At 34.9% G+C, this 27,046-nt stretch overlaps 6 protein-coding genes across 6 annotated transcripts; 1 reads left to right on the top strand and 5 right to left on the bottom strand.

Moving 5' to 3' along the window:
* Positions 1–223: 223 nt before the first annotated feature.
* Positions 224–1,073, bottom strand: PCOAH_00051710 (hypothetical protein; the record flags this gene model as incomplete). Its single annotated transcript, XM_020061951.1, has 2 exons — positions 224–391; positions 873–1,073. 2 exons carry the CDS (start codon positions 1,071–1,073, stop codon positions 224–226), a joined length of 369 nt encoding a protein of 122 aa, XP_019917668.1.
* Positions 1,074–1,262: 189 nt separating this feature from the next.
* PCOAH_00051700 (KIR protein) lies at positions 1,263–1,870 on the bottom strand (the record flags this gene model as incomplete). The annotated part of the gene is made up of 2 exons (XM_020061950.1): positions 1,263–1,670; positions 1,859–1,870. 2 exons carry the CDS (start codon positions 1,868–1,870, stop codon positions 1,263–1,265), a joined length of 420 nt encoding a protein of 139 aa, XP_019917783.1.
* Positions 1,871–6,246: 4,376 nt separating this feature from the next.
* Positions 6,247–7,316, bottom strand: PCOAH_00051690 (KIR protein; the record flags this gene model as incomplete). The annotated part of the gene is made up of 2 exons (XM_020061949.1): positions 6,247–7,060; positions 7,228–7,316. The coding sequence occupies 2 exons, from the start codon at positions 7,314–7,316 to the stop codon at positions 6,247–6,249; spliced, it is 903 nt and encodes a 300-aa protein (XP_019917514.1).
* A 1,305-nt stretch (positions 7,317–8,621) lies between these two features.
* PCOAH_00051680 (Kir protein) lies at positions 8,622–11,020 on the bottom strand (the record flags this gene model as incomplete). Its single annotated transcript, XM_020061948.1, has 4 exons — positions 8,622–8,903; positions 9,046–9,837; positions 10,135–10,887; positions 11,003–11,020. The coding sequence occupies 4 exons, from the start codon at positions 11,018–11,020 to the stop codon at positions 8,622–8,624; spliced, it is 1,845 nt and encodes a 614-aa protein (XP_019917820.1).
* A 1,485-nt stretch (positions 11,021–12,505) lies between these two features.
* Positions 12,506–14,302, top strand: PCOAH_00051670 (Uncharacterized protein; the record flags this gene model as incomplete). The annotated part of the gene is made up of 1 exon (XM_020061947.1): positions 12,506–14,302. One exon carries the CDS (start codon positions 12,506–12,508, stop codon positions 14,300–14,302), a length of 1,797 nt encoding a protein of 598 aa, XP_019917473.1.
* Positions 14,303–15,823: 1,521 nt separating this feature from the next.
* PCOAH_00051660 (KIR protein) lies at positions 15,824–17,190 on the bottom strand (the record flags this gene model as incomplete). Its single annotated transcript, XM_020061946.1, has 3 exons — positions 15,824–15,868; positions 16,067–16,792; positions 17,161–17,190. The coding sequence occupies 3 exons, from the start codon at positions 17,188–17,190 to the stop codon at positions 15,824–15,826; spliced, it is 801 nt and encodes a 266-aa protein (XP_019917779.1).
* Positions 17,191–27,046: the final 9,856 nt, after the last annotated feature.

Here is a 27,046-nt window from a genome sequence, read left to right as displayed (position 1 = left end):
TCTAGACGATGATGATCATGATCATCATCTAGGAAGAAGATGTTGTTCTTGTTCTCCGTTCATCTAAGAAGATGTTGTTGTTGTTGTTCATTCATCTAAAAGGATGTTTATGTAGATGTTCATTCATCGTCTACATGTTTATGTATATGTTCATTCATCTAGTTAAAAACCATCCACCTAAATTTTTGAACACCTAAATGTTCATTCATCTAGATGATGATGATCATGTGGATGATGTATATGGAATGGAATATTCTGACGAAATGGTTGATATGGCTGTTAACTTTGTTATTGAATATAATGTAGAAGAGTCGTCGTCGTCATCATCGAACACATAAGATTCTCTTCTAAGGGACCTTTTTTCTCTGTTGTTCCCAGAGTGCTTATGCTTCTGAGAGAAGGGGTATAATTTGTACAAAAAAAAAAATGAAAAGGTGGTAGGTGGGTTGTTAGGGTGGTAGGTGGGTTGTTAGGGTGGTAGGTGGGTTGTTATGGTGATGGAAGGTGGGTTCTTAGTGTGGTGGAAGGTGGGTTGTTATGGTGATGGAAGGTGGGTTCTTAGTGTGGTGGAAGGTGGGTTCTTAGTGTGGTGGAAGGTGGGTTCTTAGTGTGGTGGTAGGTGGGTTGTTAAGTTTGGTGGTAGGTGGGTTGTTATGGTGGTGGAAGGTGGGTTCTTAGTGTGGTGGTAGGTGGGTTGTTAGGTGGGAGGGTGGTAGGTGGAAGGAAGGTTGTTAGGGTGGTGGTAGGTGGGTTGTTAGAGTGATGGTAAGTCGGTTGTTAGGTGATAGGTGGGTTGTTAGGTGGTAGGTGGAGGATTACATTTTTAATATTGCAATTTTAAATATAATTGTAAACACATTTGTAATTGTTACCTTATATAGAAGGATAGGAATTGTCGTAGTTGCTAAGGTACCAAGGATAGAAGAAAGGGAAGACGTTGTTTTGGATGCAGTTAAGTCTGCTTCTGTTATAGGTGATTGATTGGGTCCGGACGGCAAGAAACATACCTCATTTTCTTCTTCAGCGGCCTGATCATCAGGATATAATGCAGATTTTAACCCTGATAGTCCCATTTGAACTTGTGACCTGTGCCCTTTCCAGAAATTGCTACAGTAACTATCCTTAGTATCCCTTTTGCAGAGTGCATCCACAGCATTATATGCTTCAGTAATTGTATCCAAGTAGGTGGAATATGTTGGATCACAAAGGGACCAACTATCCTCTGCACTACCTTTTACGGTAACATGGTCATAGGTGAAATCCTATACATCTTTCCTCAATTCGAAAAGAAGTTTGTTAACGTCTTTGTAATTTACATTACATTGCTTTTCGTAAAAAGTTTTTTCCAGTGCATCGTAAATTGCTTCTATGAAGGGCGGAAATTTGCTGGGGTCCGACGTTTCGAAGAACTTAATTCCTAACCAATAATAAAAGAAGGTACACGATGCACCTTTGGAATTAATACATCCATTATTCTTACATGCGGAACAGAGAGCACCAGCAATCTTCTCCGCGGAAATAGAGAGTTTATCGTATGTAGTTAATTCAGTCTTTAAATCACTCCCCCAATTTTGGAACTTCCCACGGCCGTCGCCACATTCCTTCTCAGTAGTATTCTCGAATTTGTGATAAAATTCCTTATAGGAAGGTAAACTCTTTTCCTCCAATCCCTACAAACATCAGTAACAGAATATATATGTACATTCATACGTTCCCTTATTTCATTTTACACATACATCACAATCACACCATGTCCATAAAATATTATATGTGCTTCCTTTTATGTCCTTCTGTTCATATTGCACAAAAGAAGAAAAAAAGAAAGGAAGGAACAACTCCTTTATATTATTTCCCTTACCAATTCTGGCATGGTTTATGTGTACAATTCTCTATATGTAATGACTTTATATTGAAATTTTTTGTTTATTTATACATTCAGCATAAGATGGGAGTGTAAGAGAGGGAAGTGTAAGAGAAGTGTGGATGTGTGCAAAAAATTTTATACCTGCCTGTTTTATGATTTTGAGTGTAAGGATGAATATGGAATTTTCACTTCTTTTTCGCTTAATAATATATATTTTTTAATTTTCAATTGGCGCACATTATTAACTTCTTGTTCTCTAATAACACATTATAAGTATTAGGAGCATTATATGTGCACATATAGTTAAGGAATAAAAATAGGAATAAGAGTGCTATGAAATAGTAATATTAAAGACAAAGAAAAGTTGTAATTCCCCATATATTCCTTACCCGCGCACTAATATTGTGTAGTAATATGGGGGGGGTGATTCCTTTTGAAGAACATTACATTATTCTTTTTTTACACGGTTCCGTGTTATTGTTTATATAACTAAGTGTAAACCTCAACTTTTAGGGAAGAAATTGAAGAATATATATTATGAATATGTATTCTACACTTACGTGAAGAGCACTATTAAAAAATATTTGTTAACAAATATTGTTAAGAAAATATTATTAAGAAAATATTGTACTGTTAATATAGAGGGCCCTTTCCTCTTTTCTCTGTATGTGTATATATTTATGAGTATTTATTAAGATAATTCAATCCATATAGAGCAACATTAACTATACATATAACTCAGGAGAGTGTGCATACCATATTTATGAATAGAAATGTTTATACATTTGTTATAATAATAGTGCTCCTTTTCCACTCATATGGTACTACACCTTCCATTTTATTTATTATGATCGCTCAACAATAATAACTTCTCCCTTTTTTTTCTTTTCTTCCTCTTCTTCCATTTTAAAGGAGAAAATCCTTTCTTGAAAGAGGAGAAAAGATTACTATAAATAAATCACTCACATAAAATATCTGCATATTATGTACTACTTGAGCTATTTTTTTTCTTCTTTTATAGATTGTATTCTATATATATTAATATACATTTTGCTTCTCCCTCTTTTTTTTTTTTTTTTTTCCTTCTCTTTTTTTTTCCCCCCCCTTTTTTTTCATTTGTATGTTTAAATAACTACATGAACAGAAGATATTCCCAAGGAAGTACGCGAAAGAAAAAAAAAAAAGAAAAGTTCTTACCCTTCTCAAATAAATATTTGTATATTTAAAAAAAAGAAGAAAAGAAATTATTATGTTAGAATAAGAAAAATTACGCAAATTAGAACTTGTAACAAAGTGAATGAACACTTCAAATATTAAGTGAAAAAAAATTGCAAACAAATGAGAATAGTATGGGGAAATTTTTTCTGATATAATTTGATTACACATTAGAATGAATACACGAATACAGTGCAAAAAAAGGGAAAAATGAGAAAATAAGGAAGTGGGAAAAAGAGGAATAACGTAACAGTAATATATAAAATGTAATATGCACTGAAGAGGGGAAGAAGTGAAGGAAAGGTGCTCTCTTTGTACATGTATAAACTATACAATACATATATGTATGTATGTATGTATGTATATTAGCAGAAATTTTGAATAATTCCTTCTGTTTGAATAAATAATAATGGTTGAATATAAATTAAAAGTACACAAGCACGGAAAAGTTTTTTTTCTCCTACTCAAATATCTGCTTATCAGGGAGAAAACAAGAACATATTACACTCATCTACATATATATGTATGTACATCAACATTAATCAGAAGAAAAGAAAAAAAAAGAAATAAAAAAGTTTGATAAATTTGATAAATTTGATAAATTTGCATATATATATGTGTGTGTGCTTGTTCTTATAATCATTTCCTATAATATGTACAAAATATTCAACATACATGAACACATGCTGCATGAATATATATGAGCAACAACACACAACACATTACAGTAAAAATTTTATTGTGTAAAAGAATGCCCACATATGAACAATGGTAAAAGTAATAACCCCCCCCCCTTTTCATTTATTTATTTTCCATAAAAAAAAAAAAAAACAGGTGTATTCATATGCACATAATAATACTTCATACCCTATATGAAGTAAATACAGGAATACATGTATTTTGTTAATTATATTTGCAGGAGGAACTTCTAAAGGAATTACCTTCAAAAAAGGAATACTATGACAAATTCGGAACTGGTCAGTACGTGTGTTCTCCGAATGATGTCAAACCCCCAGTGCAGGAGACTCAATTGAAGGAAAAATTAGGTAAGTACACCGGAGTTCAGATTTTCACAGGGATGTTCACAAAGGCTTATTGCTATGCATGTAATAAGAAAAAGGAATATGCATCCAAACAGGAACAACAGGAAGAATTAAATAATGCCCCCTGTAAATTCTTCTATCACTGGTTGGGTAAACAGGTCCTATCGATTATAGGTGGACCTAAAGTATCGGAAGTGCTGAATGAAATTTACAGTACGCTAGAAAGTGTTACCGAAGGTGAAAATAAATGTAATATTAAGTACAATGATGTTGAAGACGAAGAAATTTTCAACCACAGAAAAGAAGTGTTTGACCACTACTACAACTATAAAACTATAGAACAGTCTTTACGGGACGGTAACCCCCTTTGTAGTAAAGACCAGGTATGGGATCTAAGCGACATAGGAGAAGCATGCAGTGCAGTAATAGAATACTGCAACGGGAATGGAAAAAATAATGATGAGTATTGTAATGAATTCAATACGAGTTATAAGGAGATCTGTAATGCGGAACCTAAAAGTCTGAAGTGTGAATTACAGTTAGATGCAGGAAGTAGAGCAATTATTGCGGTTGAGACCTCTGTACAGGGAACAAGTCCCCAGGGGAATACTGTAACAGCCTCCACTACTGGTGCAGTTGTTTCTTCCGTAATACCGATAATAGGATTACCATTTATTACTTTTGTCCTATATAAAGTGAGTACATTCATTATAATTATAATGGACAACTACCATTTATATAGACCCATTATATATAAAAAAGAAAAAAAAAGGGGGGGAGTGGCAGAATATTATCACATATACATGTGTATATATGTATGTGTATATATACATATATGTGTACATATATGTATATATAGTATCATATATGTGCACTTATGTACATATATACTGTCATACATGTACAATAGTGTCGTATATGTACATATATATGTAGTGTATTCTCACATATGTGAACACTAAGTGTGTAATAATAATAAAACTACACCACATGCATTTACATGTACATAATGCACACATACATACACATGCACATATATATATGTCGGTATATATATATATGTGTGCCTATATATGTATACGTATGATTCTATTTTCCTTCCCTCCCTCGCTTTCCCTTAACAATTTTCAGTATAATCTTCTACCTGATTGGCTCCACAACCAATTTGGAAAAAAGGGCACAAGAAAAAAAAGAACACCTGCCACCAGGCGCAACTTTGACAACGACACCTTAACAGCAGCAGACAGTTCAACAACATATTCAACAATAGCAGAATCAACATTCGACTCGTCAACAGATGCATCTACCATCTATAATGATGAACGACGGTCACCACCCACAGTAAGGACAAGTAGTGGAAGGAATAGTAATAGGCAACAGGGGCAACAGGGGCAACAGAGGCAAAGACAACAGCAACAACAACAACAGAGACAAAGGAAAAATAGAACAGCGAACAGGAATATTAGTTATGGTAGAATGTAAGACATGGTATGATCGTCTTTTCCTGAAATTACGGAAGATTTGTGTGTGTGTCAGTACAATGCTGTGGATATGCACACATTGTGACGTGCCGTGTCCTTCTATTGTTGTTACTTTTAACTGTTCATTATTATTATTACTTTATTCCCCCTTTTATTATGCACAAAGCACAATATACATTGTATAGTAATAATGCACTTCTGAAGAGTTACCGCCCTTATATTTATTCGTAGAAGCACGTAATTTTTTTTTTTAGTTCCATGGGCAGGCTCCTTATTCAATGTTCTACATACGCTGATAACCTATATTTCTAGAGTTCGGTCTTTGTCTTTGTTGTTGTGTACTTCCCGTCCTTGTGGACCGTACAGTAGTGTATGGAGCAGAGAAAACGGTAGAATCGTCTACTGAATGTTCTGTAGAATCATCGGTAAGCACATCGAAATTGTCCTTAATTGATTTTATCTTTCTTCTTCTTTTGGGAGAATTGCCACGTAATCCAGAAAATATGGATGTATACTAATAGAAGGGGAGGGGATAGGAACACATGTAGCACATAGCACATATATATATATATGTAACTAAAGGCATCTTTTTTATACTTATTATTTATATAGAAAAGTAATGCACCAAAAAAATTATTATTATTTATATTTTTACTATAATTGCGATAATTACCTTATATAAAAAAAAACTCAACATTGGAATTCCAATGAATGTGGCAATTGTGGAAGAGATGGCAGTGGTGGTAATATCAGTGGATGTTGCGTCCTTAGTGGAGGATGTTGATTGTAACTTGGCCTCAGGATCTTCCGGGTGTGATATAACTTCCAGCTCCTGGTCCCTTGATTTATGCGCCTCCGTACCAACCGGTTTACACTCTAGGTCTAAAATCCTGGTACTTTCATAACGTGGGAAGAGCGTTTTAAATTTCCTACACCGCTCACTCTCTTTTCTGCTCATACATTTCCCACGCACAGTTTCATAAGTGCTTTGTATTTTCTCCCAGTGTGCGCGATATGCTGCATTACAATTTCTTGTTCTTCCTTGCCCTTGAAGTTGTCCCTTTATAGTACTTTCGTCCTCTTTAAAATCAAACAATATTTTCGACGCCTCGAACACTTCAACACCATCATACGTGTCCTGGAAACATTTTCCCAGTTGATGAGCATTAGCTTTTATTGCTGCATCAATTTTTTCCATATTTTCCTTGAAATTTTCATCTCTATATTTTTCAGACAATATGTCACCCACATGGTAATAAAGGAATTTACATCCCATGGAATATTCCTCCGAACCTGCGTTTTCATTGCCCCTTCTTCCATTTATATAGCAAAGTGCTTTTATAATTTTTTTAACATTTTCTTCCCCTATACTACTACTCAATGTCATCTTCATTTTCGTTGTGGAGCTATCTTCACCACATTTTTCTGGACCCTGCTTCAATTTGTTATATATTTGCCTGGAAGGTAATGCGCTTAAACATTAGTTGTCCTCCCCTTCCTATAAATATGGAATTAGTAACATAATATAAATGTACATTATATTACATTTTTCACATGTTCACACATTATATGCAGCAACATACTCAACCTATACTTTCCCCTTCCCCCTTCCATTTGCACTTACCGCTGGAGCCATTTTTCATTAATTTGGGGTTTCTTCCCTATATTTTTAATGCATAAAACCTCTTCTGTACATGATACCTCTTTGTACATTGTGTAATTATCTTAATATTTGCTTTTAGTCTATCCTACCAGTTCTGGGAAACTATGCAAAATTATTCTTTACACACACATCCCTATAAACATACAGAAACATTATGTATACTAAGATCCTAATCCCTTCCCCCGACACACTTAAAAAGTATTCAAAAACCCTCCTCCTCCTTCCTTCCTCCTTAGACCCTTTCCTTCCTAAGGATTTATTCCCCTTCCTTCTCTTCAAGTATTACAAATTTCTTCTAAAACTTGAATTGCACAAAATTATTTATATGCGTTACTTATGTAAAATGCTATTTATTGAATATGCACGCAGAAGGCGGAAGATGTGGATGATGGTAAGTTCGAGATGGAAGGAATATGGTGCTGTGTTGTGGTGTGGGGTATTTTTTATTCATTCTTCCTTTTCCTTCTTTTTTTTCATTTTTTCTTTTGGGTTTTAAGTTTTATTTGATTTTAGGGGATGCCGAGGAGGGGGGGGTCTCCCTGTTTCAATTTCACCCATATTTAATAGAAAGGTTAGCGTACATATTTATGGAATGAATGGAATGAGAAGAAAGTAACATAATAATACGAAAAGGATGCTAAAGTTATATATGCCCAAAAAAAAAATATTGTTCACGAAAATGTTTTATAATATAGAAGAATATGGGAAATATTCATTGCAGAGTACACTCAGGAAGTGTGAACTATATATGTTAATTTTATTTTTAACTCTTAAGTAGGTTCCCTCTCCCTTCCTAATTTACATTCATTATTTTTCCCCCTTATGTGCTAATTAATTCTTATTTATTGCTTCCTTTACATATATATGTGTATTTTACACATCCACCCCTAAAAAATATATTCATTGTATCCTATAGTTCCTACATCCTATATGTATGTAAAATTATATATATAACTACATCACTTTTCCATTAAAATTGGAATGGGGGGGGAGGAAGAAATATAATATGTGCACATCCCTCCTTTCGGTGACCCACATGGACAGGCAAATGTAAGTTCCTTGCCAAAAATTGTTAATGTTATTATGGTTGTTCCTCGTATGATGATGCAGAGTTCGTTCCCCACGCAGACACTTTCATAAATTACAACAGTGGCAGACATTTGCACGGATAATTATTTTAGGTGTTCCTACCACATTAGTCCTTCCTGGCGCATCTACAGAGCTCTATATGGGAATCTATTATTTAGTATAATATGGACAACACGTATACCACCGAAAGTTCCTTCTTTGATTTAGCAAAAATTATTTGGGACAATATATATTCCCTTCCTTCCTCTTCCTCCTCCCACTGGATGCTACATGTTTTGATAACTAATGTTTTTCCCGTTTTCATGTCCCCGTCTTCTATTGTTGTTGTTATTCCCTCCTCTGGGTGGTCGTTTTCCATTATATATGGTAGAATTGTCTTCTTCCATAGAACCTAGTGTGGACGCTTCTGTGGAGTACTGCGTTGTTGAGTCGTTCTCGGTGAATGTACTGAAGTTAGAGTTGGTTGATCTTCTGTTCCTCCTTTTATTGCTATTTCTGCTCCTTCCTCCAAAGAAGGTGTTTTTTATCCCAGGAGGTAGGAGATCATACTGAAAATTGTGAAGGGGTGTAGGCATGATGGAAAGGAAGAGAAGGAAAATATGTGGATACATACATATACATATAAGTACATATATATATACGTATATATTGCTCTATTATAATTGTTGTAATTATGTTAATTATACTTACCTTATACAAAAGAAGAGCAATGGAAGCTAATCCTCCCCCTATTCCAAGAGCAGACGATACTATAGGGCCTATGGTTGCAGGTCCCCCTCCTTCCACAGGGAAACCTTCATGTGTTTTCGTTCTTGCAGTGTCTATTCTATGCTCCACAGTACATTCCAACTTTGATAGTTCTTGACCATTATGCTCCTTATAATTCTCATTAAATTCGTCACAGTAACCTTTGTCTTTCTTGCCACTGCATTGTTGACGTACAGCATCCCATGCTTCATAAGTCTCTTTGAGGTAAGTGGAATATGCTTTATCACACTTGTACTGATGCTCATTCCAGTGTTCCTTTATATGTTTATAGATTGTATAATATTCATATGCTAGTTTTCTGCGGTTAAAAGTGGTTTTGTCGTTAACATCACCTTTGCATAGAGGTCCACACTTATCGCCACCTTCCCCCCCCATTTTATTCAGTCCGTCTTTAATTTCATCCATCAGTTCATCAAATGAATAAATTCGTTCCTTCTTTTTAAAGATCATTTCCCCAAACCATAGGTAAAAAAATTTAAAACGATCCTGGTACAACGAAGCACACTTTTTCTTCACGGTCCCAGTTACATAACACCAGGCATGGAAAATCTTCTTCACATCAGTGTCACTGAACTCAACCCCCTTCCCACTTAGTGTACTTTGCAACGCAGCCGTTACGCCCGCCACATCACTAGAATCACAATGAACTTGACGAGAATTGTCTTCGAATTTCTGATACAATATTTTTGAAGGTAATTTTTTAAAATGTTCTTCCTGCAAATATGCAGTCGGCAGGGGGAAAAAGAAGAGTGGAACGTGCAAATATATATATATATACATACACATATATATAACTACATATATAGCACATATATATATGTCTACATATATACATAGATATATGTGTATGGATATATATGGTATGTGCCTTATTTCTGTACATTGCTGTATTATGTATAAACCATATTATATGCAAAATATTGGACTATTAATTTTGAGTATAGAATACTAATGTATATGCACAACGTTCATTTCGAATGGAAGCGTTTATTCTTTTTTGTTTTTACTTACGGTAAGTGATTTTCCATCCTCATATGTTGGAACTGCATCGGAGAAGACTTGCTCCAGTTCTGCGGGGCATGATTCACTTTCTTCCTCGTTTTCGGGCGATGTAGTACATGTTAATTTGGGTTTACCGCTACCATCAAAATAGTTCTTATATTCTGCAGTAAGTTCGTTACAATATGGATCAGCAGTAGCATCAACACAACTACTCTTCTCACTTGAATATGCTGATTTAACACTCTGTAGATATGTTCCACATTCTGGAGAACACACTTCCATATTATCCTCTGAGCTCTTCTTTAAAGTATAATAATTGTAAGAAAAATCGAACACTTTTTTCCGTTGGTCGAAAATAGATGTACTCATATCAGGGTACAAATTTTTGCACCCATTGTTACATGATTCACTTGATAGATTCCCGTAAAGTGTTTGCATGACGTTCCTAAGTTCATGATCATTTAAATGTTCCTTTATTTTTTCTCCTATCCAAAAATACAAGAAGTGGCAATAATCATAGTATTCCCCCGTTTTCGCCTTTTCCCCTTCGTTACATGCGTAACAGTGGGCATCCGCAATTGCTCCAATTGTATCATTATCATTAATTCCGTATGTTTTCCCCACTGTCCTCTTCAATTTCTGTACTATTTCCTCTTTGTTATACATGCTTCCATACTTTGTACAACCATTACTCTCATCCTCGAACTCATCATACTTCTTTACGGAAGGGGTCTCATCCCGTATTTCCTCCAGGGATTGTAACTGAAAGAAGGAGAAAAAGGCGAAAATTGGTGTTCCTATGTGTTCGTTTATATTATTATTTTAGTGTGTACATAGTGTATTGTATTTATAATATTTATATATGCTAAGTAGTAACCTGTGTTTGTGGTGCCATTTTGTGCTAATGGTATTATTCCTTTATATAATGAACCTATTTTTAGAAAGTTGTTGCCTTCCCTTCCTTCTCTTCCTCTTATTTATTCATATAGTAAATATATATATGTGAAAAAATTCTTCCTTTCTTCTTCCTACCTTCCTTCCCCTATTGGTTCTTCATAATTTTATAAGCGAAAAATATGTATCAAATGATCATTTTTCTGCATTTTTACCATTTCCTAATAGTATACACATTGTTTACATTTTCCAAACAACAATGCACTTTAATTATATGCATGTAATTAAATCCTTATGTACATATAATTAAATCAAAAATTTATGAAGAACATATATATGGGAAGAACAAATTTTTAGACCCTTATACAAAAGCGTACACATATAACAAAGAAAGGAAGGAAGGACAAAGAAGGGGAGGGATAGAATCAAACTGTTCTTTGTATATACACTTTTTATTTATTTCATTTATGTGTTATATTATTTTGCTTACAAATCACTAATCGGAATATTATTCTATATTATTATTATTATTATTTATATTCACGTTTTCGTCCTTTACCATGGAAGCAATGTGATTCCCTTCTCTTCCCCCTTGTAAAACACAAAATTCCACTATTCGTCAGAAAAAGTCCACTATTCACACACACATACTTTTATAATACTCATGCTTTCCCTATTAATATTTCCTTAAAAAAAAAGGGGAGTGAGTTCATTATTAAAGAAGTTCTTAGAGCACATATACATATATCTAATATAAAATTTATATGCATATGTGGTAATTCTTCCCTTTAAATCTGTGCATCCTTATTCACATTTAGAAAAGGGAGGGGGAGTGTACATTTTTAAAAATATATGTAAAAGATTATAATACAGGGAATTACTATAATTATAAGGAAAAAAATGTTCGTACTTTAATAAAAATGCTCCCCTCACCATACACCTCCTTCCTTCCCTCCTTTTTATATGATGATTTTTTCTTCCCCTAAAACAAAAAATTTTAATTTTTTCATTCGGATTCGAAAAAATATATTCTATAATGCATGAGCATTGCTTATAACACATCACTTTTCCCTTTCTTCCTTCTCTTTGTCCTTTTTTCTTCCTTTCCGAACTCTTCCATAATTATTATAAACAAATTGTAAAAAACAAATTGTGCAGAAAACATTTTTGTGCACACATATTAAAAAAAAAAAATTTGCTCCCCCCATTACACATGGAAAAAAAAACCTAAATATAAGACCTAAATAAAAAAAAATAAATAAAAGAACCTACATATATGAACGACATCGTAATTCACATTCTTTATCTATATTACACATTTCCCTATACTACTCAGTTCTTTGACCCCCTCCCCCCCCACAATTCTACAACAACATAACTGAGACCATTTTAGGTTATTACATTACTATGCAACTTCCCCCCTTCCCTCTTAAATTGTCTATCTGCCCCAAAGGAGGAGCGAAAAAAAAAAAAAAAAAAAAAAAGGATGGATCATCTTGACAATGACCAAGTGAAATATGTGGAGGAGCAAAAGGAGGAAAGTAGCAAATGCCGCAACGTTTGGCAAGAAATAATTAGAAAAACTCTTGGATGTACAAAGGAACAAATACAAAAATACGTTGCAAGTTGTAGAAGAGAAAAGGAAAGGGTCATTTCCATTTTATACGGAAGTGTCTTCCAAGGAGAAAGGTACCTTGCGTATACAAAAAAATGGAGAGGAAACACATTAAACGAAATCATCAATCAGGATGAAAGGAACTATGCCGAGTTGAAAAAGTTGGGAACGGCGGACAATAGCTACTTGTGTAGATTAGCCCTTGGGTATGTAGACGAGAAGGATGGTGCAGATATTTTCGGACAGAATGGACAAGCAGAACTTAACAATTGTGACCATGAGGGTAACGGTGACGGCGACGCAAACAATCACACTAACGGTAACGCAACCACCATTACAGACAACATCACAGACATCACCAATAACAACAACAATAACACCAGCAACGGACCCACCACCATCAGCAACCACTGTAACATTGTCACGAGAGGAAAAGCGCACCATGCAGAAGATAACGCACCCTTGAACGAAAACGATGGAATGCTCGAAAAATTGAACTTTTTAGAAAAAAGAAATTATAGGAACAAGTCCAAGGTAGGCTACTATAACGGTCTGCACGATGGTACCACGAACAGCCACTATTACTATAGTAACGAATACGGAAATGGAACCGCTAATGTTCACTCTGCTGGTAATTATTACAGTGTGGGCGGCCGAAATGTAGGGAACAGCCGAAGGACACCCGGCCGAAATGCAAGAACCAGCAACCCGGGCAGTGACCCCTGTTTCGAACCCCCATCGGAACAAAATGACGCAATAATTAAATACAAATATCTGCCTACGGGTGTTTTCTACAGTCGAGTTTCTCGATCCTTTATTGCCAATTGGATTGATCATAAAACAAGAAAACAAATTAAAGTACCATATAAGATTGCCGAATTTGGAATCGAAAAAAGTATGATCTTAGCCATCCTTTCTAGGAATCATCGTATTAATAAACTACAAAAAGCTCTGCAATGCTACGACAGCTTAACCACCGAGCAGAAGGAGGAAATGCTCCAAGCTATTAGAACCACACAAAAAAGTGAAAACCTCTTTCACGATTTGTTAAAACCGGGCGTAGGAGGCACGCCCAACGGGCGGGACATACCTAACGGAAGGGGAACTCCCAACGCCCTTATTCACAGTAGAACATCCCCAAACTGCACAGAGAACAGGCAGACCGACCAAGTTAACGTCCAAATGGACCAACTAATCGGACAATCAAACCAACGAATCAGTCAGTCCAACCAAATAGTCGGTCCACCCAACCAGCTTCCCTCATTCAGCAGCAGCAATAACTCCCCAAAAAACCGCGACCAGCGGAAACCGAAACGAACAGCGGTAAAAAAAGCAAGTGTCGAAAAAAAAAAATTTAAACAGTTGTACCATAACGCAGAAAATTTACCCACTGGGGTGTATTTTTATCAAGGCTCCTATGTAGCCAATTGGTGGGAAACACAACAAAAGAAACAATTCAAAGTTCCTTTTAAAATATCAGAACATGGAATAACCAAAGCCAAGAATCTAGCCATCATTTCCAGAATTATTAGATCATCCTCTGTGCAACAAGTCACTTACATTTTATCTCAAATGGAGCAAACAATGGACATCACAAAGATGGACTATGCTACCATGGCTGCATTAGCTGGGAAATATATATTAACCAAACCTCCGAGGGAGGAGTAATAATGTGATAGGGGCTCCCCTTTTTTTATACCCTGGAACGTGTGCGTGTGGAAGTGTCATACAGGTGTATCCAACGGAGCACACACACACGGACGCTCGCTTCTTCATGTATGGAGCAACGTTCAAGCCGGATCCTAACGTTAAGCCCAACGGTTCTATTCGTAAGTGGTACATCCATTTGGGCCACTTGGCGCAATTACATGTTCTCCAGGGGGATGTTTGTATGAATGGATTGAGCCATGCCAGGGATGTATATTCCTCTTTTACTTTATTTTATTATTTTTTTTTTTTCCTTCCTACATGTGTATGTTTGAATAACTGCATCAAGCGAAAGAATATTCCCAAAAAGGGGCGCGGAACAAAAAAAAAAAAAAAAGGTCCTGACATTTTTGAAGAAATATTTTTATTTAAAAATAAGCGAAAAAAAAAATTACACAAAGATAAAAACTTTTGTAACAAAAAAAAATAAATAAGCATTTTAATTCTTCAATAAAAAATTTTTACCAACACGTCCGTGAACGGAGCAAAATTTTTTTTTCCGCGGCTCATATTAACTACACATAAACGTGGACACTTTCATGCAATGCAGAGAAGTAGAAAAAAAGGAAAAAACTAAAAGGGAGTGGAAAGAAGGGGAAAAAAAAGGAATAAGAGAAATGAAAAGAATGAAAAAAATAGAGGAACAAAGAAGGAAAAAAAATGTCATTCCATTTTGCTCCGTTTCCTTACTCACTGTATATATAAACTGTACACACACTGTATGAACTACACTGTCATTTATGTTCTCCAAAGGGGGCACATTATATTCATTCAGTGTTACATCACATATGGTGTGTTACGTTTACATGTTCTGATAACCTACCATCCGGCGACCCCGTGTATTATTATTTCTTCTTCCACTGGACTGTCTTGTGTTGTATGCACCAGATCCTACTGTGGAATTTTCGCTTGCATCCAGTATGGAATCCGTTGTGGAAGCCTCTGCAAATGCGTCGATTTCACGTCCGGCAGATCTTTTTCCTCTTCTTCTTCCATTTGAATGGTTACCAAACCAAGAAGACCATGGTTTATACTAAAGGGAAGGAAGGGTTTAAAAGAGGAAAGGGTTTAAAAAGATTTTAGGGGGTCTATTGAAGAGGAAGGAAAGGAGCGGTCTAAGAAGGAAGGAACGTCTAAGGAAAGCAGGAGGGTCTAAGGATGGAGAGAAGGAAAGGAGGGTCTAAGGAGGGAGAGAAGGAAAGCAGGGTCTAAGGAGGAGGAACGAAACGAGGGTCTAAGGAGGGAATGTCTAACTGGAGAAAGATCTAAGGAGGAAGAGAGTGGGATTCCGGATTTAGGGTGAAGGAAAGGTCTAACGAAGGAAAGGAAAGTCTAAGGGAGGAGGAGATGGTCTAAGGAAGGAAGAAAGTTGGGTCTATGGACAGAAGGAAAGGGGGATCTAAGGAAGGAAAGGGTCTAATGAAGAGGAAGAACAAGAGGGTCTAAGGAAGGAGGTCTAAGGAGGTGGAAGGAAAGGAGAGTCTAAGGAAGAAAGGAAAGGATATCTAAGGAGGAAGGAAGGAGGTTCTAAGGAGGAAGGAAAGGAAGAGAGTGTCTAAGGAGTGTATATTATTTATACTGTTAATAATTTAGTTCTTTTTTTTAAATTTCTACTATTACTTTACTTACTTTATATAAAAAGAATGGAGCAGCGGTCATTGCTAAGGTACCAATGATAGAAGAGGTGGTTGCTGTGGTGGTGGCACCACGTACGGCTTGACTTACGGCTTCGTCCTTTTCTTTTGTTGCTAAGGTTGCTGCTGTTTGTGCTGCCAGCTGTGCTTCACGTTGGATCTTTGTTATTAGTTCCGTCATCTGTTGGGGGAGATTAGCTGTTTCACAGTGGATTTTATAGGTACTGTCAAAGTCTTTACAATATTGTTTTTCCCGATCATCGGACCCTTCTTTGCACTTCTCCTTCATTTTTTCACATGCTGTGGAAAGTTTGGTCCAATAGTCTGACCACTTCTTCGCACAGGTGATACCACTCCGACTTAGTTCACTCTGTACCTGATTATAATCGTTGTAATATTCAAATATGATTTTCATATGATCAAAAATAGTTTGGTCCGTAATGTCATATTTAAAAGTACATTCTCCCTTAGTGCAAGATCCCTTCAGTGTGGTGTAAATTTTATCCAAAACTGTTGATAGCGCATTACCTTTTAAGTGAGACCAGTATTTGTGTCCAAACCAATAATAAAATAGGCGGCAGGGGGAATCCCCGTAATCCGATTGCCCATTCTGCTGACATGCGTATAAGTAGGCGTTTTCGATTCCCTTAGCGTCACCAGTAATTTTCGTACAGTTCGAACAGGCAGTCCGTAACTCGGACGTCAATTGTGCACCTTCAGTACCCCCATCACCCTGATTCTCTGCATTATTCTTGAAATTTGAATAGAAGTCGTTAATTAAGTTTAACTGCTTCTGAATTGAATCTAGTGTGCACGTCTGTGGAGGTGGGAGTTATGTGTGTGGGACATAAATGTGCATATATATATGTATCTAGACATACATATGTATATATGAACATATGTTTCCATTCTCCATATATTCGCTGATAGGATAAGGAAGGAGTGGAAGGATGGAAGAAGGGATGGGAAAAACTTCCTTTCCCCCATGCTCCTTCTTAATCCCTTTTTTCCTTAGACACTTCCTTCCCTCCTCCTTTGACTCTCCTTTCCTTCCTCCTCCTTAGACCTTCCTTAGACAACCTTCCTTCCACCACCTACCACCCAACCACCTAACAACCCACCTACCACCCACCTAACAACCTTTCCTTCCACTTTTCCTCAATCCCCTAAAATTTTTTCTCTTACCGCTGGTGCTACTGGTGCGGTTTCGGACATGGTTTAGATGCACAGATGTGTATATTTTCTTTGTATATATATATAACATAAACTTCCTTCCTTTCTTTTTAAAATGGGCGGGTTGTGTTGTTGTATATATTTTCCTTCTATATATATATGTGTATGTATAATATATAAACTTCCTTTTTTCCTTTTTTTCCTTTCTTTTAAAAGGGGGATTGTGTTTATATATGTTGAGGAAGAGTGCGAAATTTTTGTACAATACATGAAAAAATAAAAACTAAGGAATATTTATTCAGGTTCTGCTTCCTTTAATAATACACATTTCTCAAGTACTCAAGTTATAATAGCACATTACATATATACATCAAGATCGTAATATGTGCACATGCATATAATTAAAGGGCAGGACCGGCGTACGAATGAATTAAGCAAAAAAAATTAGCATAACGGAATAGAAAGGAAGAGAAGGAGAAGGAACAGATTTTTCCCCCCTCCCCCCCTTTTTTGAGGAGAAAAAATTTCAATATGAATTTAATAGGTATTCAATACGAACTCAATAGGTATTCATTATGAATTCAATAGGTATTCAATATGAATTCAATAAGTATTCAATATGAATTTAATAGGTATTCAATACGAACTCAATAGGTATTCATTATGAATTCAATAGGTATTCAATATGTATGAATTGATTTAAAAGTTTTTTTAATATTAATATGCCCCCCCCTCCCCCCCCAAAAAAAAAAAAAAAAAAAGAGAAGTATATACCACATCCTTCTAGTAATATTTTGTAGCACATAACACCCTCCTTCCTCATTTCATCTTCTTTCTTTTACATTTATGATTGTTCTGTAATAATAATATTTTGACTCCTTCCCCCTTTTCCTTTTCTTATACCAATAAGTACATTATATACAGCTTCCTTATCCAAAATGCACATGATATTATTTGAGCTCTTATCTCTTTTTCATTACACATTAAATTCTACATATGAAAACTGTGCTTCCCTTTCCTCTTCCATTTCATTTTTTTTGCACAATGTGTGCACAATGTATTCATATTCAGTAAGGGTAGAGTATGTTTATGAAAAGAACGGGATGTTAAGGAGAGGAGATATATAACATTTAAGAAAAGAAAAAAAAAAAAAAGAATGAACACATCCCCATATAAGAATATGTTGCAGTGTACACCCTCTCTCATCCTTCCTCATTCCTTCTTTCCTTCTCTTTCCTTCAGCTGCGTTTACTAATAATGAACTCAAACAAAAATATTTATATTACGTTATTTGAGCAATCCGATTCCCCTCTTTCTCTTCTTTCCTTTTAATTCATATATTATATTCTATATACATACCTATGTGTTCGCCACCCCCCCCCCTTTTTTTTTTTTTTTTTTTTCTTTTTTTTCTTTTTTAAATATGTTCTTTTTTTTTTATTTTATTCCTCTTTCTTTTCTTTTTCCATTTTTTTCTTCCCTTCCCTTCCTTTTTGGTACATTTTATAAGTGTGTGTAAATAGTGTACATGTAGTATTACAAAAAAAAAAAAAAAAAAAATTATAGTTTCTCCCCATGGGGAGAGGGCGGGGGTGGAACATCACATTACATTGGACGGTAGTGTATGTTTTTTCTATTCTGGCTCTTCGTATTACTTGTTCCTGTTCTTGTTCCTCTTCTGGGTCGCCCACCATATACAGTAGATCCATCTGTTGTGGAGAAGTCTCCTATTGTGGAAGTGTCTTCTGTAGAAATGTTGTCGTCTGTTAATGTGTCCCCAAACATTTCTACAATGCGCCTCTCCTTGGATGTTCTTTTTTTTCTTCCTTTGTATGAAGTGTGAATAGTACAGTTAAGTAGTGAGGAATTTATATGTGGGGGAGGGATGAATTGGGCGAACTGCGTGGAATTCGTACTATGATCATTTTTCTATGTAGCACATAATACAGTTAAAACACGGGGGTTATGTTAATATGTGCATACACAATAATTATGATATGCTGCGCAGTATTATATGTGATTGTATAAGAAAAGTTCATTGAAGAAAATTTAGGATAAAAAGGGGAGCTGAGTGTACTACTATTCCCTTTATATATTCATGAGACGGTTGTTTTATTTCTACCTTTTAATTCAGCGGTTTCAACAATTAACTATTTACTGTATTTTTCCTACAAAATACTTAAAGAAGCATTTAGGGCCCCGCCTTTTCCCCCCTTAATTATTAATGATGGAGTACGTACACACACACAGGCACAAACTTCCCATTTCCGTGGAAATATGGTGGCATTACACCACCCTCCGAAGACGCTCCCCTAATATGTTTCTATGGGATTATGGCATGCGCATAAAGGCTACAGTACACTGTAATACTCCCCCCTCAAATGATTATACTATTCCACATTGGGCAGATCTGTTTACCATGTAGAATGCCTTTTCAGAGGTTGTGCATATTACTTAGGAGTATGGGCTTACACTGTCTAAGGGGTCCCATTATATAAAAAGAAGGTCCCTTGTAAAAATCCCTTGTGTTGAAGTACCTTGTGTAGAATGAGTGGCAATATTCTTGCACAGGAATGTAATGTTCATGGAATAAGTTTTCGCTGAATAAGTGGTCACTGCATAATACAACTCTATGGGTAAAATGTGCACACTCATGAGTATGAAATAAGAGTGTGCACATGAAAGAAACTGCATAGCACACTCGTATTACTCGTTTATGGGCACATAATGTGAGCCCTCCCCCTACCTATCATTTACGATTGTTCATGTGGTGATATAAAATTTACTTCATTATGTGGAATATCATAAATTGTAAAAAAAATGGGCACGCACATATGTACACACCATATACAAGATTTCAGGGCATTATTAATAAGGTTCCCAATGTGATCACTTCTCTTATGATCATCTTTCATATGTGTAGAACACAAAAACATGAACATGAACGATGTTATGCACCAAGTACGTGTGTCCTATATAAACTAATGGTACACATATATATACACCTTCCACTACTGTGCCATGTTGCTCAGGGCGAACAACTTTTCTACACACATACCACAACACACCAAATATCAACAAAGATCCATATGGACCATATGGATTTCCTCCCTTGTTCAAGGGGGAAAAAATTATTCTGGAGAGGGGGGTCCCCTGTCACACATAAATGAGCTGTACCTTCCCTACGTTCCACATGTGTATATAATACGTGCTCCTATAATTATTAGAGTACCCTAAAAGCTTTTACATTTTCTCATGGGTGCATAGTTCATGTAAAAAAAAAATATTACGAAAGGAAAAGGGAGAAATAGTAATATAATGTACAATAGTATATATAAGGTAAGAAGAGTGCATACTTAGTTAGAAACCCTCTATTTAAAATTAAAAGAAGAAAGAAGAAAAAGGAACAAAGAAATCAATAGCGTGTATAACACTTATATACTAATGTAAAAGAGAAAAAAAAGGGGGAAAATTTAGGCAAAATCTCAATTAAAATACAAAAAAAAAATAAATAAAAAGACAAGCGGAAAGGGAAGCACACTTTTAATATATATATGTGCAAAAAATATAATCTACATTAAAAGGAAAGCAGGGTAGAAGTGATCAAATGGTATATAATGTGCAAACACATTCTTCAGCACATATGAATAAATTATTTATAATAAGTTTCTTTTTTAAGAAGAAGAAAGGCAGAAAGGAGTTCCCATAACGGAACGATCATAAAAGGGGAAGGAAGAAAAGAAAAAAAAATTTAAAGAAAAAAAAAAAGAAAAACAGAGAAACATAAATATATATGTATAAAATATAATATGTGTTGGAAGAGAAGGAGGTATGGGAAGGTAAATAGCTCAAAATAATGGTATATACATAACATAATATAATGTGCGTGCACATTTTTATTATGAAAATGAATTCTCCGTACCATAATCATAGAAAAAAAAAGGAACAACAACAGCAAGGAAAGGCAAGGCAAGGAAAAAGCGAACAATCACATTATTATTATTACTAAGCAATCATAAATGTAAAAGAAGAAGGAAGTTATTATAAATGAACGATCATAAGCAAGCATAATTAATAAGAAAAGAAAAGAAAAGGAATGTGGTTGTGGGGAAGGAGTGCATACATTATGAGAAGTGTGTGTTCTTATAAAAAATACGTAAAAAATTTTTCATTCCCTCCTTTTTTCCCTTTCCTTTTCTTTCTCATTTCTTTTTTTTCCCCTCTTTTTTTTTCCTTTTCATTTTGCTATTCCAATGCACTTGTTCCTACTTTTACTTTAATAATGTAGATGTGATAATTTAGGTACATATATATGTAAGTTGTTAATGACCTTGAGAAATTGAAGAATGTCTGTACTAATCATGAAAATAAAAAAATTTCCGTACCATGTGTATATACTCATATGATATACTCATGTGTATATACTCCTGCAGAAACATAGGGAAGAGAAATAGTAATATATTTATACATACTTACTTGCTTCCTTCATTATTATTAATGTATGAATACAATGTGCATAAAGAACATTTTATATATAACATATATATAAAAATTCACATTCCACATATATACACAACAAATGTATATAAGGAAAAAATGGAACCAGGAAGGGAATTGATAACAGCAAATGTAGGGGGGTTTGTTTTTTTTCCCTTTTCCTTTTCCTTCTTTCATTTTAAAAATGAATAGTAAAATAATATATATATATACACAATGCTGCTTCTACTGAGTGTATTGTAATAAAAAAATGTGGACCATACTAGAACATTTATTCCCCTTTTGGCCTATTACATTCATAGGACTGTAATGTGGAACAATTACCCTCCAGAAAGGTGTATAACTATTTCAACAATGGCGAACATAAATGTCCGGACACTAACGCCTGGGCAGAAGGAATAATGGATATACTGGAAAAGGAACTAAGGAATACCTGGCAATATAAAACAGGTGAATATGCCAAGGAAATTTTAGCAGCGTGGTGTTTCATGTCTAAAATGAATACAACTAGCCGACCGCCTTGTTCAATACTTTGTGATTTCTTCTATTATTGGTTAGGAGATATATTATGGAACAAATTGAACAGGACTACTTCACTTCAAAGTACTATGCAGAAAATCTTCAATAAATTTAAGGAATTCGGCGGTCAATGTAGTTACGAAGCTGTACACAATACTACTGACAGCTCATTTGTGGATGAAAGGAAAAAAGTACTCGATTATTATTACGACTACAAAACAATAAAAAAACAACTAAAAGACTCCCAACCTGACGTTTCGCTATGTATTGAGAAATATGATAACTACCTAAATGAAGCTGAACAAGCTTACAAAATGGTAAATGCAAACTGTGGGAGTGAGAATAGGGATAAATTCTGTAATAAATTTGTACAGGAAATCAAGGATGGAACAATCCCAACACCATCAGAACTGCAGTCTAAAGCTACGGAGGAAGGAGCACCTCCATCGGAAGGAACGGATCAGCAGGATCTCAATTCCTGTTTGGCACAGTTGTCTTCAGTAGTTTCTTCACAACCTTCAGCAATTACTGCATCATCACTACAGGAGAGTTATGGTGGTGGTGGTACCACCACCACCCCCGCTATTATCTCTTCTACACTGGCCACTACCTTGGGGTTACCTGCTGCCGTCGCTTTCTTCCTTTACAAAGTAATAATTATTATAAAGTGAAAATGTATATATAATAATTATGCTTATTATTATTTTTTATTTCTTCCTTATTTAAAAAATGTAAAAAAACATATAGAAAATAAACTGTATGCTGTACACATATATATACATATATATATGATATATATATATATGTGTATACGTATATATAGGTATATGTATTTATATAATACATATATCAACCCTTCTCCTTTTTCTTTCCTGCCACCCTCCCATTTCTTTATTTCAGTATAATCTTTTACCTTCTTGGTTTCGTAAGGAATTTGGAAGAGGCAACAGTAATAGAAACAGTAGAAGAAACAGAAAAATAAGAACAATTGAACGCAACTTTGAAACATTCACAGACACTTTAACAACAGACATGTCCACATTATATACAACAGAAGGTGCCTCAACCATTGCTTCATCAAAAGACAATTCTACTATATATGGTGAACCACCACCCAAAAGAAGGGCAAATATTAATAGAAATGGGAATAGTAGAAATCTACGTTATCATCGTATTTAATGTAAAACCCATTTGTAATGTGTAATGTTTAACCTCCCCTGAAGGGAAAGGAAGCATAAATAACCGGAAAGTCCGTATACAGTTTATATGCATTGTACAGGAACAGAATAACATTTTTCTTCCTTTTTTTTCCGTCCCTTTCTATTTTCTTTTTCCATTATATTTTTCTTCTCTTTTTTTGAGCTTCTTCCTTTTTGTTCTTTTCCCTCCCTCATGTAATTATTTTTTTTTTTTGCATATTCGTGAATTTCAGTAATTTGTTTCTTTTATTTTTTGGGGGGGGCTCTTTTACTATATACTATAATAAGGTGATAAAAGGACAAGATATATATTTCTTCCTCTTTTTTTTTTTTTTAACCCCTATGGTATAATAAAAATTTATTTGCAATCACTTTATATTCAATTCATTCTTCATGTTTTTGTATTACGTTTTATAAAGGAACAAACAACATCTTCTTCTCAGATGAACGAACATCTGGTAGATGATGGATGAACATCTACATGGATGGTGATCATGTAGATGAACAACTTAGATGGTGATTCATCTGGTAGATGAATGAACAACAATAACAACATCTTCTTCTCCGATGATAAGGAAGAACAACAACATGAACATCTTCACAGATGATAAAGAACAAATAAAATAAAAAGGGGGGAAAGGGGGAACATTAATATATATAAAAATATAATCTAGAATAAAAGGCGGTGTGGGGGAAGGAGGGAGGGGATAGATCAAGGAATGTGATAAACACCTTATATAAAATAGTTCTTAGCATTATACTAATTGAAAAATAAAAGAAAAGAAGGAAGAAAAAAAAGTGCTCTTCGCATATATGAACTGCACTAAACATATATATATGAACATTTTTTTGCATAATATTCCGAAATTTTAAAAAGGGGAAAAACATTAAATGAATAACGTATATGCTGAAATTTTTGGCACAAATAGAAAAATTCCGCCGTTATTATATATATAGTAACATGAGTGCATGCACGTAATTATATATAGTATTCGAAGTATAACCACACACAATTCCATAATAGAATAAAATGTATAAAGAGGAACGCACATGGGAAAAAAATTCGACAGTAGTTCTCCTTTTTTTATGTATTGCTCTTCCAGTACATATCTGCTTCTATTTACGGCGTACTAGTATAAAGGGAATAATTTAATACATATATGTATAAGGTTATCATTACTTTGAAATTTTTGAACAGTATGTGTACAATCTTTGCGGGATAGAAATATAGAATGTTTGATATTCATAATCATTATGGAACAAAAACACATACACACACAAAGTGCTTATACACCCCCACCACCACCACCCCTGTTGAATGTATTTATAAGAACATAACTTTTAAAATATAAATTCCATTATATACAAAAATATATGTACATTTGCGCACATAAAACATGTCATCAATGGTAAGGGAAAATAATATGGAGGACTAATCCTTCCTCTGTTTAGTTTGACTAAGTACATAATATGTGCACATAAAAGGGGGAGAGCATATATAATATGCACATAGAAAGGAATGTACATATATAATACCTTCTTATATATACGACGAAGTAATGTAAAATAATAAAGAATGTATGAGATCTATAGGAGTATACCTACATATATATATATATATATATATATATGTATATATTCCACACACCCCTTCCACTCTTCCTCCTCCTACTACCACTTCTGCCTGCCAATTATATATAGTTGAAGGATCTGAATGAAAAGAATTTACCTTCCAATAAAAATTTCTACCAGAAATTTTGGGATGCTTCTAGTGGCAAATGTATCCTAGATAATACCTGGAAGGACACATTGGATAAAGCTTTAGAAACTGCATTAGGTACATACCCACAAGTTAAAGGTATAAGGAAGACGATTGCGTACGCTTATTGTGTCGCGTGCAAACTGAAGGAACAGTTAAAATCTGAGACCGATGTTGAAGATTACAGACCTTGTCGTTTTTTTTATCATTGGGTAAGGAAAGATTTCCACCAGGAATCATACGGTTATATTCTGAAGGACGCCCTGCACGTAATATACGATACCCTAAAAGATGTTACGAACGGCGAAAATAAATGTAACACTGAATATGACGATGCTGATGATGATATTGCCAAGTATAGAAGAAAAGTATTCAACTTTTACCATGATCATAAAAGTATAGAAAAGTACTTGGAGGGGGACAATCCCAAGTGTGTAGAGGAATGGACACACTACGAGGGAGACGCTGAGGAGGCATGTAAAGAAGTGACTACATATTGCGAACAGGGGGAAGGTAAAACAAAAGATGAACAATATTGCATGGAATTCAGCAGCTCCTATAAAAATTTCTGTGAAAAACTTAAAACTTTAGAATGTAAAAAAAAGTTAGAAATAACAGTTGAGGCACCTGTGCAGGGTGCACACCATACTGAAGGTGATCAGCGTCTTGAAGCACCTGAAGCAACCACTTCTGGGGGAACTGCTCCTCAAGGTAGTAGTAGGAGTACGGCCGCCTCTATTATTCCTTCCATCCTAGGAATACTTGGTCTTCCTACCATCCTATTCTTTTTATATAAGGTACAATGTACAATTACAACAATAATAAGGATATGAGTTATAACATTTAATTTACATATTTATTTCCTACTTAAAAGTAGAAATATAGAATAAATTGTGTTATGTACATGTAATATAAATTTCCATTGTTCCTTTCTTCCATCCTCCCATCCCCTCACTTCCCTTCTATCTATTTCCTTCCCATTTCTTTTCTTAGTACACTTCTGCATTTTCTTTTATAAAAGACTTCTTCGTGGATGGCAGTAGTGGCAGGAGCACCAAGACGAGAAACAGGGGAAAAAGATCCATCAGTAGGAATGAATTTGACACTCTAACTTCAACGGATGACGATACCTCAACAACATTATATTCTACAGAAAATTCAATAATGGAGGATTCTAACACAGTATATTCTTCTGTCCCATATACTACTACAACACATACCAGAGGAACAAGTAAAAATAATAATGGAAGACAGCGACAACAGCAGAGGCAACGCAGGAATGTAGGTTATCATCGCATATAACGTCTCCCCCTTCTCCATTCACATTAATTATATAATTAGTGTGTGCGTTTGCAATCCACTTTTTTATTTGAAATGGCATATACATTATTTAAAAGTGTGCACATTTTTCTTCATTTAAATAACATATTACTTAAAGTGTGCACTTTAAGTGAGAAGAAAGGAAAAAAAAAGTAGGGAAAAACATTCCACACTTACAAAGTACAACTTATAATTTATAATTTGTATTTATAGTTTGTATTTTTTGTATTTGTATCGTTGGATGTATTTTTTTCTTGCTCTGAAGTAGTAGAATCCAAGCAAAGCACCTATTGCAATAAGTGTCATTACACCGACAATTGCAGGTGCCCACGTAGAAATACCTTGAGGACTCGAAAGTAGGGGGTTAGCTCTTTTTGCTTCTGATAAAAAATTTCCAGGGAAATCAAGAGAAGCTACTTCACCTGAGCTCACAAAATGTAGAATTAATAAGCACAGGGTCAACATACCCAATATAAGTAGTAGTAGGGTTCTATGTTTAAATTTCCCATATTTACATTTGTTATACAACCTTCGACACTTGTCTCGCACACTTCTATTTTTTTTATTTCTTTTATTCCTTCCTTCATATGGTTCCTTTAGGGAG

This window comes from Plasmodium coatneyi, chromosome 14 (genome assembly GCF_001680005.1).
Source record: "Plasmodium coatneyi strain Hackeri chromosome 14, complete sequence".
Taxonomy (NCBI): Eukaryota; Apicomplexa; class Aconoidasida; order Haemosporida; family Plasmodiidae; genus Plasmodium; species Plasmodium coatneyi.
Note: the sequence above shows the minus strand (reverse complement) of the source record. Positions and strands in the feature narration are given on the sequence as shown.